The sequence below is a fragment of the Symphalangus syndactylus genome, chromosome 23, assembly GCF_028878055.3.
Source record: "Symphalangus syndactylus isolate Jambi chromosome 23, NHGRI_mSymSyn1-v2.1_pri, whole genome shotgun sequence".
Taxonomy (NCBI): Eukaryota; Metazoa; Chordata; class Mammalia; order Primates; family Hylobatidae; genus Symphalangus; species Symphalangus syndactylus.
Window position 1 is genome coordinate 30,164,693 of NC_072445.2, and position 16,386 is coordinate 30,181,078.

Genomic DNA, 16,386 nt, shown 5'->3' on the forward strand with positions numbered 1-16,386 from the left:
AAACAGGATTATTATTCTGGTTCTATCATTTATGTGTGTGGAACTGGGTATCTCCTTTTAAAATCGAAATCTTATATGTTGGTGTTTGCACTCTGTCAAATTATTTACTTCTCATCACATCTGAATGGGCTGTTCTATTGAATTAATCTCATATTCAAAAATTGTTGCTTTACAATAGTCCCGGTTTTTGATGTTTTCCATAAACTTTAATTAAGTAATTTAATAAAGACTTGAAAATTTGCAAACATTATCGTTTATTTTTATACATTTTAAAATTCAATTTTACAAAATATAATGATAGCTACCAAATACTGAATACTTATTATGAACTAAGTGGGATTTTTCTTTACACAACTTCTTGTAATTTCCTCCACTCTCCCATAACCCTGCAAGGTACTAATGGCCCTATCTTACAGATGGGTAAACAGAGGCACCGAGATGTATCACACAGCTAGTTAATGTAAAGCCAGGAATGGAACCTCTGATTACCTGACTGGTTAACTTACCCTCTCAAGAACCCTAAATTGAATAGAGTTCTCACCCTCCAGGGCTACATACAGTAGAATTACTCTTTGTGCAACATTTTAATGATATTGCAGTAATAAAGTTTTTAAGCAACTAGAACCCAATAAAACATCTAGGGTGGCATAAAATATCTGATTAACTAATGAAATGAAAGGCAAGATAACTTCAGGTAAATGGAGGGCGTTGAACTATGAGGTCTTTGCCAACATGAGTAAACTGCACCAAGCAGCAACCTCCAAGCCTGGCGGCATGCAACTTTCCTAAAAAGAGGGGAAATTATCTTAGGATAAGTGGAGGTTGGCCTGAAAACTCCTAAAGAAATCCTAGGTCAGGTAGCGCTTGTGTTTCTTCAGTGGAGCTGGTTCCTGGGTGCAGTGATTAGGAGTTAATTGCCCTAGGGGGATGGTCCACGTTTTGAGAGTGGAGACTAGCACGAGCATTTAAGCACACACTACCATCATCGCTTTGCAAAAATCATCAGATGGTCCCCAATAAAACATGGAGAGTTTTATAAGAGAACAGAAATGTAAACTGGAAAATCTAAAATGAAATGCACATGGATCAAATTGTTCTGCACTAACCTCTTCGTTTATCCAAGTGAACAACCAGAGTCAACTGACAGCACCCAGAAAACACTTCCACCAGCAAAATACAAACTGTAAACTCAAGTGACATCCACCCCGTGGCTAAGTTTTTTAAGGTCTGCAGCACTTTTAGGGTTTGCCTTTTCCCCTCTTGTACAACAGCTCCACTACACAAGAAATTTGCTAACACCGTTCGCTGGGCACTAATATGAAATCACTTAAAAAGAAACATGCCACTTTCGGCTAGGGGACAGCATGTTCGTCATTCAGTGTCCTACTGGTTTCTTAACACGCATATAATTAATATTGGTACTCAGGAAAGAGAACTTCTTCTGACCTTGAGCGTGCGCGCTAAATAAATTACCTCAGAACGAAAGTGGTGCGATCTCAAAACAGCATCTGGGGAGAAAAGAGAGAAATGAGACTTCATTTAACTCCTTGTTTTTCACCTACCGAGTGACTCATGACTTACCTGGGAGACCAGGGTCAGGAAAGCACATCGCAGACGCCTGGAATTCGGTGGGACATCCTGGGGGAGGGAGGAGGAGTCCTGGGGCCATCGGTCTCTACGTGATTTCTCCGCGAGAAGTTTGCATGAAAGTTCTGGGGGAGTTGGGGAGCCCCGAACTTTCCATGTCTTACTTTCTTACCCCTACGCTCCAGCGAAGGATGCGTGAAGGCGAGGCTGGCGCAGCCCCGGACTACGCTCAAATTACCCTTAAGGCTTTAGCAAACTGACTAAAAATTTGAGTTCGTTCCTCCCCTCCCTGCCCTCGGCATCGCCGTGGTTATTAAAACCTGGAAGACTGGAGGGCGGAGGTGAGGGCAAAAAGGGCAAGGGGCGTTAAATAAAGAAACGCACTCAGCCTGGGGAGTGGGCAATGATGGGGCTAGGGGCAGCCGAGGAGAAAGGAGGGAGCCGCGTTTCACTCTCCAAATCGGCTTAAATGTTCCTGGTAGCCCGCAGAAACCCGTCTCGGCGTGTCTTACCTCGGCTTCTTGAACGACCCGAGAAGACCGATTTCATCGGATGCCTCCCTTTCTGGAGCTTGCGGTGCCAGCAGCAGAAGAAGACGATGGTGGCGATGGTGCCCAGCAGAAGCAACAAGAGGAAGAGGGCACATTGGATGCTGTAGGGTCTCAGCAAGACGAGGAAAGCCGCGGCGATCATGGTGCGGGCGAGGCGAGGGCGACTTGACGGCGGGGCTGGAGGGCGGCGGCACAGGCACCCGCGCGGGGCGCACGCCGGGACGGCGGGCACGGGTGAGCGCGGCTCAGCGCGTCATGCCCGGCGCTCGCGGCCCCGCGCCCAGCCCAATGGCTGCGCACCCCGCGCCAGCCGCGCTACGCGAGTGATCCAGGGCTGCGGGGAGCGCTTGCCATGACTCAGCAGACAGCGACGAGGCTGCGACTCGGCGGCTGGGATCCTCTCCCCTCCCTCCCCAGGCGCCCCCGCCCCCGTCCGTGCGCAGCCCCCGGGCGCAGCCCCGCCGGGGACGCGGCGAGTGGGGAGGAGCAGCGCCGCCGCCGCGGCCGCCCGGGCCCCGCGCATCGTCCTGCGGCCGCCGCCGACCTCAGCATCCCAGAAGCCGGGCGCACGTGGGTCGGGGCGGGGACGCGGCGCTCAGGCTGCAGCCGCGGCAGCCTGCGGGGGGCGGGAATGGGGCGCCGCGGCGGGGGCTCGGCTGATGACATCACGGCCAGGCTGCGGCAGCGCGGGCGCGCGGACATGGCTGCAGCGGTTTCGGCGGCGGCCGCGGGCTGCGCCCGGGCCTGAGAGCCCAGCGCCCTCCCGCGGGGCCGCCCGCCAGTCCGCGCCGTGCGCGGGTGCATTGGCCGGGCGCCTCTAGCTTCCCGGACACCCGGGGCTTCCGCCTATCCAGCCTCCCTCGGCCAAATTGCTGCGGAGTCCGTCGTCAGGGGGCGCCAAGGAGCCAGGGGGAAAACCGTGAGGCGCTGACAGGAGCCTCCCGGCGGTGCTACCCCCCACCTCCCACCTCCCTGCGCCCCGCCCCGAGGTTGGGGCTTTGAAGGATGCAGCCGGGTGAGCTATTGCTTGTGGGGGGGGGTTCCTCGCACGCTGAAGCGCGAGCGCCGGGAAGGGCCTTCCCTGGGAATTGGGATACTCCAGAACGGGAGGCCCACTCCTCTCCAAGCTTCTCTAAACTAGGAGCGCTCTGGGGTAGTAAGCTCTGGTCTGCAGAGGTGAACTCTTCCACCCCAAACTTGGTGCTTATTTCGCAGCTAAGAATTGGGCACTTTCGATCTTCTTGTATCCCTGGGTTTGCCCTAAACCCTGACTCATTTAGTGCATTTGAAGGGCAAGGCGATTTCAGATTTAGGGACCTGGCAGATGAAGTAAGTTGGTACTTGGCTTATAAATATTTGGGGGAGAAATTTTTTAGGGAGCGTGAGGCAATAGTGATCTCTCACACTTGCAGGCACACTCTGTCTGCCCTTTGTCCCCTCCCCACGTTTCTTCATAACCAGCAAAAAGTATACGGCAGTTGGTGGCCAGGGGATTTAACACTGATGCAGTGCCAGCACGGAAGGTATAGCGAGAGCGCTGCAGTGTGCCTTTCTGCGGACCGCCACGGCCACCTGGCCAGGAAGCGGCTGCTGCAGCAGTCAGTCTGCGGCATCTTGCGGCCTTGGCAGGCGGTGCTGTGCCGCGTTCTGCTGCCCCCAAGGCAATGCTGGCTTTCCCTGTGTGGGGCTGGATTGTTTGTTTCATTTGCTCGCGTAAGAAAACTTTAATTATAGTGACAAGGTAGCACTTGACTGCATTTGCGGACTTTCTTATAACGACCGTATTAGCCTCTTTTTTGGAATATTTAATAGACTGAAGAAATTGTGTCATAAAAATTTATAAAATTTTGAAAAGCAGGTAAATAACTGGGAGGAATAAAAGTTTTATTTGCTTGTGGTGATCTCAAAATCAGTGTTGTTTTCCAACTGTACAAAACCGTACAGCTCTGCATAAAAGCTTAATCATTGATGTCCTTAAAGCCAGTAACATATTACCGTGTGTAAGTATTAAACCTAAAAAGGCATTGGTTAATGCAGTCTCTTAGTGCCAGATTCATAAGCATGGAAAACAACAGATACGTTTTGTTTACAGCTGGTTTCCTAAAATAAACATTCGAATTGTTGACATGTTGCATCTCATTCATTCAGTTGTTTTGGATTGAACTCAGAAGGGACCTTACTTGGAGACACTGCATAAGGTGGGAATTTTGAATGGCAGCATGTAGGCTGCACTAAATTCCAGGATAGGCTTCATGGGTCTCTAGCCCTCAGAGTGGGTGACAGGTAGCACTACATCATGTGCATATGGCTAAAGGTTTCCTGATACCGCAGCCCACTGCAGTGAGAAACTGTATTCAACAATTATGCAGAGGTTATTGAAGAAAATCCTGAGAGCTTGCAATGTGTGGCACATCAGGAAAGGAAGAATTCTCCACCGCATTGACTCAACAATGGCATGGTGGAGTAATTTAAAACAACAAAACTGAACTAACCATGTGCAGACATTGGGGGAAATAACTAACAGAATTTTGGAAGGTCAACTTTATGCTTCTCATTGACTGAAATTTGTAAGTGAGCTGAAGTAGCCTACATATCCTTGAACAGAAACATGTCAAAGACACACAGAATAGTATTCAAATTGCCCCAAACGCTATATTTTTTAACAACAAAAAGCAACTAAATAGCTATTATGATTTTCTAAGCTATGACTTTAGCACAACTGTTATCATCTTGCATCTTGCTGCAGCCATTTATAAGTTTCAAGTGCACACAAGAACATCATTTATCTCTCTTGGCAGGCAAATGCTTAACTGCCATGCAATAGGATTATAGATATTTATTTTTAGGTGCATTCATTTCTGTTCTTTCCATCAGTTGTCTTAAAGATACTAGTAATAAACCAAATCCTTGAAAGAATTTAGTATTTAGTTCCATTGTTATTTTCTGATTTGTTTGTTGCTAATTTATCATTTTTTCCAAATAATAGCATACATAGTATTAATTGCTTCTGTCTGTGTGTTTATGTGGTGCCTAATGCATTGTGGAATTCAATAAATACTAAATCAGCCAAGCAGTGCTTTTTGGAAGTTAATTTAATAGAAATTATACCTTGCCTTCCTGGTAGGTTTTTGCTTTAAAAAAAGAATAATTGACATTGTATAAAAGTCACACCAAAAAAAAATTGTTAAGTTTGAGGATAGGGATGGAGGGGGAGAGCCATGGCCCAAATCTTTCATACAAAAAAATGAAAATTCATAATGGAAAAGTATGTATAATTTGTTGACTTTTTTATGAGAGTAAGTCATCATTGTCACCCAAAAGAAGACAAAAGAGTTGGGAAAGATAGCTAAGAGAGTTTGATACCATGTATGTAGAAGATGGTCCATTATACAGCCCTTTTTCCCTTTAGATTCTCAACCAAATTGGGAATAGACACAAGGAACCATAAGGAAATTAAAATATTGTGTTAACTCTATTCAAGATAAAGTCAGATTGAAGAACACAGCTTAGCCTCAAGGCCAAAATGGGGCATCTTATTCTTTTTTCCTTACTTGGCATGCCCACCCAGTCCACAGCTGAAAAATGACAGGCCTCCCCAACATTAGGGCAGGAAGGAACCCAACCTGTTCAAATTCCGGCATAAACACCAAAGGCAAAGGGAAGCCTGACACTTTACAATCCATATGGCGTTCAGCATGTGTGAGCAAGAGACAGGCCCATGTGTGAGAAGGGAATTTTATACATCACTCCTGCCCACTAATGGCTAGTAGGCCCTCCTGAGTTTTTCCATCACTAAGTCTTTTCATTCCCAAAAGATAGCAGTGAGTAATGTGCTTTGAAAAGGTGGCAGAAACATCTTCCTCGGTACTTTCTTAGAGGCAGAAAGTTGTGGCACAAGTTCCTTATGTATGGATTAAGAAGAAACATCAGGGCCGGGCGCGGTGGCGCACGCTTGTAATCCCAGCACTTTGGGAGGCCGAGGTGGGCGGATCACGAGGTCAGGAGATCGAGACCACGGTGAAACCCTGTCTCTACTAAAAATACAAAAAAAAATTAGCCGGGCGTGGTGGCGGGCGCCTGTAGTCCCAGCTACTCGGAGAGGCTGAGGCAGGAGAATGGCGTGAACCCGGGAGGCGGAGCTTGCAGTGAGCCGAGATTGCGCCACTGCACTCCAGCCTGGGCGACAGAGCGAGACCCCGTCTCAAAAAAAAAAAAAAAAAAAAGAAGAAACATCAGAAAGAAGAAAAGTTTCCACCCTAAGCTGTGTTAACAACCAGTTGAGAAAAAGGGAGGAACTGAAGATTAACTCAGGTTTTGAGCTAGGGTAGAGGAATAATTTGGAAGAAGATAACAAACTGCATTTTAGACCCACTGAGGTGGAAGCGTCAGAAGGACATCATTGTGAAAATATCCAGCAAGCCCATGGAAATGTGGAGAGGTCAGAACCCAAAACAGATAGGGAGTCATCAACATTGTAGTTGAAGCAGTGGAAATAGAGGAAATGACTAAGGAATAGATGCCAAAGAGCATCCCGGAATCAGAACTTTGGAGACGGCTTCCATTTGTGGCCTGGAGGATAGCAAAGTGGTCGAAGCCAAGTAGGGAGTGTTCCAATTTAGCGGCTTTCTGGAACAGATGCACAGATGAGAGGCTAAGGAGGGCAAGGACTGAGGACTGGTGACTAGGAGACCTCCGGAAATCTTTCAGCGAACTGATTCATCATGGCAGGAGAGGCTAAAACCAGACATTAATGAGTTGAAGGGGGGATGAAGATGAAAAAGAGGAGAGGGTTGTTGTCCACAATCTTTGCAGAAATTTAACTCTAAAGGGGATGAGTAGAAAAGCAATTAAATCCTGAATAAAGGCCAATGGTGATTGTTTTGTCAGGCTAGGGATATTTGAACAAGTTTCTAGGGAATTTGGGAGATGGAGCCAGAAGAGGGAGAGAAATAATTAAAGAGAAGGGAGAAGAGGACATTCTCCTGGGGATTTGTGATTTAGCAATTTTGAGTCCCCGCAACAGACTAGCTCTTTCTGGTCTCAGGTTGCTTTGGACTCTGCAGAGTGAAAATTGAGCCTGACTAGTTAGGATGGCTCCGTGCCCATGGTTTCTTCCCCATCTAATCTGGCTACTAGTATTCAGACTTGAATAATGACTTTTAGGGAAAGATAAGGAATGTCTTGGAATGTAGCCTAGGTTGTCTGTGATTATTACCAATTTATATGGAAGTGAGTAAATTACCCAGTTGGTAATCACACAAGGACATTACATTGAAGTGTTACCCCCTTGAAAACAAGAAGTTCAGGTAAGAATGGCTCTAGCAATAAATTATTAGAAATAAAGCATATTGACTTTGGCCTGGTAACTTCCTTGTTTCTAGGTGAAGTGTTTTACATGTGCTTGTATTAAAAGGTAAAGGAGCTATATCATCTGGAAGAACCTACTCCATCTAAAATAAATTTGGAGGTGATTTCCAGCCACCAGAACTAGGGAAACCATCATGTGGATAGATTACTATTTTGTTTTTAATATTTGAGTTTTTGAAAGGAAAATAATTGTAACTTGCAGTAACATCAAATATTATTTTCAGCAAATATTCCCTGGTAAAGGGCTTTATTTTACCATAATAAAAACGTTTAAAATAACTTAAAAGTATACTGAGAAAATACTGCAAATGGAATTTATTTCAGATTGTTGTTTTAAAATTTTAGCTATTGTAGAGCCTAATTAGGTTTTGTTGTTCTATGGGTTACCACACTGCAGAAGCCATGATAATTCCAGGGGTGTGGAGGGGAGTTCTTTTTGGGTGTGTGAGCATTACAGACTTTTCAAAAAAGTCAGCTGAGTTTAGGAGCTTAAAAACATCAATATAATTGGATTCATCGACTATATAATGCTTTGCAGACAGTTTTTGGAAAGTAATCATTTATTATCCACAAGCAAATAGAATTCATTTATATAGTTTCCACATTGAGTGTGGGATTAGTCATGCGGCAAAATACTGAGTCATTTGGCCAGGAAATTTACTCATAGTTGTATGAACTGCCAATGGAAAATTTGAGAGCTGTTCATAAATCAAATTATAAAGCTCTTAGAGTTATAAATCACTGAGAAATATTGTTCATTATTATTCAGATGGTATAAAATATTTCCACCATTTCTAAGAATGGGCAATTTACAAAGCAAGTTTGAAAGCTGAAGGTATTGCCTTCTAGATCCAAGATGAAACTTGCCATATAAGTTATAAACATTCTACATCTGAAACTTCTACACTTCTTAAGTAAAAAGATAAAAAATAAGTTGGGAGCTTTATCATTGCATAGCAAATGTTAGAAGATGAATAAAATTTTGGTTATTATTTACAAATTAAGTTCCAGGTTGTGATGATAATAAAACTACAGCAACATTGAATAGCTAGAGTTCCCCTATTTCTTACAATAATTCTTTGTCATTTAGGACTTTTGCATTAAATATTTTGTGCTAATGGAGTTGTATGCAAATGCATCAATGCACTCGTAGCCTGAAAAAATATTGTCACTAGGAGATCAGAGGTACTAAATGTACCAAGGAGAGCAGAAAATTGTGATGAGCAACTGATGATTAGTAAAAGATGTATTAATAATATATAGTTCCAGAGGTTATTGATACCTCAGTGTAAGGACATCCCATGAATCTAGGAACAGGAAGAAAAGTACATCTTAAAAATGTCTTTGTAGCCACAAATACTTTATGGAGTAAAACAGGGCAACAAACAGAAAACACACTAAATTGGAATATAGTAGAGTTTATATTTCAAAGAAGAAAGCCATTAACCTAAAGCCTGTTCTTGCCAGTCCTATCTCTACTGTAGAAGTTCAAACTGGAATTCATGAGTAGGTTCCTAGAGACCTGAAATTACATGAAAAAACTTGTGTCTCATTTTGAGGACATGATCCATACCTTTCATTAGATTCTTAATGAGCTCTCCCCCAACTCCGCCAGTGAGAATCATCAGAATCATACAAATCCACATAGGTACTGAGGCTTCTGAATGCATATAAGTCATTTGATCCGTCAACAGTGGCAGCACCTGGGTACCCCTGAGACTGTAAGAAGTGTCTTGGGGACTATCCGTCCATGGTTAGCAAGGAAACTTTCTGTTCTAAACTACAAAAGTTTAGATAAGTCTCCCAAGTGCAGGTGAGTGCTGCCACCCAAAGACTAAATGGAGATGATGTGCTGGGAGTTAATTTGTCCTCTAGCATCTTTAAACTTATTGAGAGAGAGACAAATGAGTCCCCTAAGGTAACTCCCACTGGGATGTCAGTTGTAACCCTAAGAGAAGAAAAGACTGTTAACAATCTAGGACCACTTCCATAGACTTCTGTTATGGAAAGAAGGGATAAATTGATTCCTAAGCTGCCTTCATGCCAGTTAACTGCCCGATTTATAGCTAGATGTTTGAATGGACAAGCCCATTCCAAGCCAATAGGACTAGTCTTAAAAGCTAGTCTTGGGTTCACAGTCTGCAAAAAATGCTATAGTCTTAAGGCCTAAAAGAGGGACAAAAGGAATTAGTATTAGGTTCCCAGAAACAACTCATAGACATTCTGGTAAATATAGCCACCACTCTTCCTAAATCCTTCCCCAAGCCCACATTCAACATGCTGTGGAGTCTGCAGACCTGGTAATTGGTGCCCTCAATCCCACCACGGTGATTCTGCACTCCGGTGGGAAGACTGCCCATCCAGCTGTTCAGTTTCACCTACTCGTTGTTTCTAGCGTCCCACCAGGAGTGGAATGCTATGGTTTAAATTTTTACCTCTGCAAAAACTCATGTAGAAATTAGATTTTTTTTTGTGACAGTATTGGCAGGTGGGACCTTTGAGACGTGATTAGACCATGAGGGCTCTGCCCTCATGAATGGATTAAAGCTGTTACTGTAGGAGTGGATTTGTTACAAAAGAGCTAGTTCAGCCTCCTCTCTCTCTCTCTCTCTCATCTTCATCTTCCACCATGTGATGACACAGCAAAACAGCAAGCCACTCACCAGATGCCAGCACCTTGATATTGGACTTCCCAGCCTCCAGTACTGCAAGCCAATAAATTTCTGTTCATTATGAATTACTAAGCCTGTGGTATTCTGTTTTAACAGCACAAAACAGACTAAGATACCACTCTTGCCATATTTGTGGACCTCAACTCCCTCCCCACCACCATATTTCCAGGATACTAGGTCTCGATGTCACATCATCATGATCACATATTGTTAAAGTATGAAGCTGGTTATTTCATTATGTGACTGTCTCACTCCAGTGGGCAAGTCCAGTTTCCTGAGGTATCCCGATCTCTCAGTCTGGCTAGTTCCTTTTGCTCCAAGTTCTCTTCTGATCCTCTAGGGTTTGGTGACATAACATTCATGCATTCCACACAGAAACAGACCTTGGATCAATATGATTTCCTGGGTGCCTCAGACCCCCTCTGGGCCTAGTGAGCACTGTTCTTTGCACACTTTCAGTCTGTGGTCATTTGTAATGAGGCAGGAATCTACCTAGAGAAGACATTGCAGGATTATAGTTAATGTATCAGACTTCCTGGTGGTTTGCCGTCTGGTGAGCTGTTAAAAGTCTAGGTCTTAGTGCCTAGATTAAGGGGCACCAACGGCACCCTGGGAGTTGATTGGTGTGATCATTATTCACCTGTGCCACTTCTCCAAAAGGCATGGAATCATATGTACTGGTCATCCTCATTACTGAATGGCTACCTTGATGTGGACCACCTAGTTATCTGTAGTAACAGCTAGCACTTATTGAGTATCTACTCTCTGCTAAATGCTTTACGTGCACTTATTCATTCAATCCTCACAGCAGCCCTGAGTAGGTACTACTCTTATTCCAATTTTATAGATGGGAATTCCAGGGCTTAGAGGTGTAAGGAATTGCCTAAAGACCACACACCTAGCAAGTGGCATCAAAATTCTTCAGCACTTCGCAAACCACACAAACCATTCCTGTTGCATATTTTCCATTTGCATTGCCTCCCTGCTTCATTTGCACTGCAGCTCTTCCCCTAAAGGAAATCCTCTTAGTTAGAGCTTGCTGAGCAGCTACTCTTCCTCTCTTCTGACTCTCCTTAGGCTACCCCTACCCAGATTAATGAAGGCCATCCTGACACTCCAGCAGAATGTCAGATGTTTCCTTGTACACGAGAGATGCGGTCCTCTCCTTTAGCCTGTGAGGAATTTACCTAGGCCACACCTCGTAATCCAGCAACTTCACAAGACTCTTTGTATTAAAAAATTATAGTTTCACCCTTACCATTTCATTGACATGCCTCCATCATTATCACTTGGGTAAATTTGACCCAGCATCTCCAGAAAACTGAAGAAGCTTAGCGGGGCCAAGCTGACTCCTACTTTGGAAAAAGGGCTCTATGGGAGACCACCTGGCTGTCCTTTATAAAAGAGAAAGCTATAATAATTTTTTTCTTTATATTTTTACAAAAGATTGAGGTTTGTCTAATATAGATTCATAGGCATCAAGGTTAATTAGCTATGTTTATTGAAGCCCTCCCCTGTCCTCAGTGCTATAAACTCCTCTCCTACTCTCACATGTTTGACCTAAGCCTGTATGGGGGTAATCTGGTTCAATTTGCTTCAATTAATAATAAAAATATTACTATCAATAAATTAACATAATTTATTACTATTAATAAATTAATATAATATAATTAATACAATACTAGTAGTGGTATAATAAAATACTATTAATAAATTAATATTATAATGACAATATTAATATACTTAGTTATAAAATAAAATATATTTTTGTAATAATGATATAATTATATTGTTAATAATATAAATAATTATTGTTATAAAATAAGAATGTAGTAATTATATTATTACAATTAATATTGTAATTAATAATAATTAACTTATATTATTATATACCTAACATATCAACTCTTAATGGGGTATTTTATTATTCCCATTTCACAGATGGAGAGAGAAGCACAGAAAGATTACATGGGTAGTAAGTATTGGAGCTAGGGTTATGGATCACAGTTTGGCTTTAGAGCCTGTGATTGTAAATACTTATGTGACCTGCTTCACCATCTAATACATTTGTAAGGGTTTCAGACTGGAAGACTATCTTGAACTAACTACATAGCAAAACTGTACCTCTACCAATAAAAAAGAGTATCTCACAAAGCTTTCTATCTTTTCATAATAGGACAAGTTTAGTCTTTCCCTCTTTCTGTGAACAGGATGTACATTTGCCCAAGGTTCTGTGTCCTGCTGACTGTTCTAACAACTTCTCTACCATAAAATCAAGGACTGACAACACAGTCCCCAAATGCCATCCCTGCTAAGTCCCCTGTTCCTCTGTCTTTTTGTCTTTTTTTTTTTTTTGGAGATGGGGGCTTGCCCTGTTGCCCACGCTGGAGTGCAGTGTCCTGATCATAGCTTACTGTAGCCTCCATCTCCTAGGCTCAAGCAGTCCTCCTGGCATAACCTCCCAAGTAGCTGAGACTACAAGCAGGCACCACCATACCTGGCTAATTTTTTTTTATTTTTAGTAGACGAAGTCTCATTATGTTACTCAGGCTGGTAATTCTTGGCTTCAAGCAGTCCTCCCACCTCTGTCTCCCAAGTATTGGGATTACAGGTGTGAGCTTCCTCACCTGGCCTCCTCTCAGTCTTTGACACTTCTGAACCTCGAGGTTGGGTTGCATACTTTGATCTCACTCTACCCATCTATCCATCCTTGCTTTAGTATAGCTTCCTGGGCGTCAGCTGGCTTAAAGAGATTCACCCCATTTCCTTGAGCTTTCCTCTTTGATCAACACTTGCATCCTCCATCCTTAACTGGTTTCTTAGTTCTGACTTGCCCTATGGCTAACCACACCCAGATTTGCCAATACACTGAGAGAAGATGGCCTTTCACATTCCTTTTCATTTTGATTACGAGTTTATTGATAGCACTTTCACTCATAAATATATAATAAATGTATTTTTCTAAATGACCTTCATAGGGATAGGGAAATAACTTGATAAAATGTGTAATGTAGTTGATCATTTGTTTTTTTTAAATTTTAATGTTGCTCAAGGTGGTAAGAAAAAATCAGAGTAAGGAGAGAAATGATTGGTAACAGGTAAGAGGGGAACTCCACTTAAGATGATTTATTAAGTAAATTATCTAAAATATGTGACTCAGCACATTAATTATATTTAGACCTAAACTTTTGATAGTATAAAATTACAAAGTTAATGGAGATAATGGTGAATGGTAACCAGTTATTTCGTTAATATATGGTATTAGGCCAGGCATGATGGCTCATACCTGTAACACCAGGACTGTGTCAAAAAACTGCTTAGAAATATTATTTAGCAAATAGATATGTTGATGTTGTTAGGAGCTAGGATTTTCAGTGAGAGAGAAAAATGCATTATAAAATCAGAGGATCTCTTGAGCCTAGAAGTTCAAGGTTGCAGTGAGCCTTGATAGCGCCGCTGCCCTCCAGTCTCTGTGACAAAGTGAGATCCTGTCACACACACAGAAAAATTTATATATATACATATGTGATATTAACATAGTGTATAATGGGATAGATATTTCAAAAAGCAATGATCTCATCTTTTCACATTATAATTGATTAGATTAATATTTGAGAGTTGAATCACTCCTGATTTTTATGCGTAAGCATTGATTCTTGGATCAGAATTACATATTACATTTTGTGAATTTACAAAATTGGTCTAAAAGTTATTAATGTTGTAGAATACATTTACTTAAAGCAAAAAGCATAATAATCTCATTTTGCTCTCAACTTTCAAGATGAACAGAAAGTTCCACATTAATAAAAAAATGTGAAATAGAAAACAGTTCACATGACTTACAGTCCTCCTAAAATAGAACTTGTAATTGATTTTACTCCTCTCTAGGCTTAACTCTGAACCTGTGGTTTGTTTTTTGTTTGTTTGTTTGTTTGTTTGTTTGTTTTTTGAGACTAAGTCTTGCTCTGTCACCCAGGCTGGAGTGCAATGGCATGATCTCGGCTCACTGCAACCTCCACCTTCCAGGTTCAGGCAATTCTCCTGCCTCAGCCTCCAGAGTAGCTGGGGTTACAGGCACTTGCCACCACACCTGGCTAATTTTTGTATATTTAGTAGAGATGAAGTTTCACCATGTTGGCCAGGCTGGTCTCGAACTCCTGACCTAAGATGATCCTCCTGCCTCGGCCTCCCAAAGTGCTGGGATTACAGGCGTGAGCCACTGCGCCTGGCCTGTTTTTTTTATAAATATGAGGGAAGGCATGTAATTATTGGGGGGACAAGTAGTAACACAATAATAGCCAAGAAGAAAATGTTCAGAGGCCCTAGAACCACAGGAAAATTGTAGAGTCCCTCTGAATTTTGCATTTACTTTCTTGTGCAAATTTTCAGATAGTTCTGCCTGTGCCTGCAGGCTTTTTATTGACAATTGATTGGGATAAGTGACACTGTGGAGCAGGTGAAGATTGCCTTCCACTTTTCCCAGCCTCTTATTTCTGTGCTATTACCTCTGTGCTATAGTCTTCTTCATGAACACATCAAGATGAAAGTAAGCCAGCCACACTGTTTAATTTCCGGTAAGACAAAGGCTGGGTCATTTAGCACTTGGTTCTCTTGCCAGGTCAGGAGCAACAGAGGGACTCTGGTACAGATGATGAAGCTAACATGTGGAGCCAGTGATACCAGCAATACTAGGGGTATTGATCCAGTAATACAGATATGAGCATGCATGAAGAAAAGAGCAAAAAAATAAACCCCTTTGCCACTGGGAATAGAGCTTGATCAGTGGTAGGATGGGTCATGTCAGAACATGGAAATTAGAAATATAAGCCATATCCAATAGAACAGTAATAACCCAGCAAACAAATAGTGTAGATCAGGTACATTGTCAGTATCAGATGTCCATAGGGAGGTAACAGGTGGAAGTATTAGCAACGGAAGGAATCTACTGGCTGGCAACAAATAGACACACAGGCAATCAGGAGGTATGAGGAGCCCTGCCATGTTGTATCAGTCAGAGTTCTGGCAAGAAATATATGGCCCACTAAAATTGGGATGATTTGAAAAGGCTTTAACTAAGGGACTATTTAAGAAAGTGTGGGCTGGGTATAGGGAAGCCATGAGGGATCATGCTGTACCTCAGGGCTAGTCATAGTGGAAATGTTACCAGCCCTGGACCAAAGGGAGAGGAAAGGCATGGTTACTGCAACCTGAAAGGAGAGGGGCACATGAAATCTGAAGTGACCCCACAGGAAGGGAGCCGGGAGGATAAATTCTGACTCGCTGTCCTCCCTGCCTCTGATCTCATGCCTGGACACTCATTGGCTGAACTCAGCTGAAAAGACAGTACGGGAGCCCAAACAGGTCAAACTCCAGATTCAGAGAGTGAAATAGAGACAGCTAGGGAAAGGATCTGGAGGGCCAAAGAAAGGATCTCCTTCTCTAGCATCTAACCAGGACTATAGTCCTAGTAAACACTGATGAGCAAGCCCAGACTCCAGTCTCTGTGGGAATGGTACTACAGGGCAAACTTAGGCAAGGAGGGCCCTGTGAGGGACTACTTGAAGTGAAAAAAGCAAAAATCTCATTATTGGAATTGACAACCTGTTACAAAGCTGACTTGATGATTAGTTTCTAAGTTCTGGCTTGAGCCCTTCTTCGGCCTGCTTATGGATTACCAACTAGGAGTGGTTGCCAGATTCCACTGGGGACCTCAGCTCCCACATCTGTAAAGTGTGATAATACTTGTTCCTACCACAGAGGGTGTCTGTGAGGATTAAATGAGTTAGTAGAGGTTAAATGCATAGAATAGCACCTTATATATGCTAAATATTCAGTAAATGTTAGCTATGTTTTTATTCTTTGTAAGTGAAAGGCAGAATTGGAGAGATCCGAGGATGTCATATAGGGCAGTATAGGGAACTGAATTAATTTCTTTTCTAGATAATGGTTACACATATGAAAACACATGATATCACTGCTTATTCATTCAATTAGCTTCAGTAAAAGTACGTCCACGAACTCCAGAAAGATAAGAATGTTTTTCTTTTTTTTTTTTTTTTTTTTTGAGACGGAGTCTCGCTCTGTCGCCCAGGCTGGAGTGCAGTGGCGCAATCTCGGCTCACTGCAAGCTCCGCCTCCCGGGTTCACGCCATTCTCCTGCCTCAGCCTCTCCGAGTAGCTGGGACTACAGGCGCCCGCCACCACGCCCG

At 42.9% G+C, this 16,386-nt stretch overlaps 2 protein-coding genes across 21 annotated transcripts in view; one reads left to right on the forward strand and one right to left on the reverse strand.

Annotated features, from left to right (window-relative positions):
• Positions 1–2,592, reverse strand: part of DST (dystonin) — a 499,064-nt gene extending 496,472 nt beyond the window's left edge. For 9 of the 15 annotated variants that reach the window (XM_055263444.2, XM_055263443.2, XM_055263437.2 and 6 more), the window contains exons 1-2: positions 2,100–2,570; positions 1,447–1,508 (exon numbers count right to left, since the gene is read on the reverse strand). In XM_055263444.2, coding sequence (XP_055119419.2) covers positions 1,447–1,508; positions 2,100–2,280 — 243 coding nt within the window. In that variant the 5' untranslated portion in view covers positions 2,281–2,570. Of the gene's footprint in view, positions 1–1,446; positions 1,509–2,099 lie in introns of all 15 variants that reach the window. The other 6 variants (XM_055263445.2, XM_063632850.1, XM_055263432.2 and 3 more) reach the window with 3 other exon arrangements.
• A 353-nt stretch (positions 2,593–2,945) lies between these two features.
• Positions 2,946–16,386, forward strand: part of BEND6 (BEN domain containing 6) — an 81,071-nt gene continuing 67,630 nt past the window's right edge. For 3 of the 6 annotated variants that reach the window (XR_010119168.1, XM_063632856.1, XM_063632855.1), the window contains exon 1: positions 3,054–3,153. The gene's annotated coding sequence lies outside the window, so the exon portion shown is untranslated. Of the gene's footprint in view, positions 3,154–16,386 lie in introns of all 6 variants that reach the window. The other 3 variants (XR_010119167.1, XM_063632854.1, XM_055263453.2) reach the window with 3 other exon arrangements.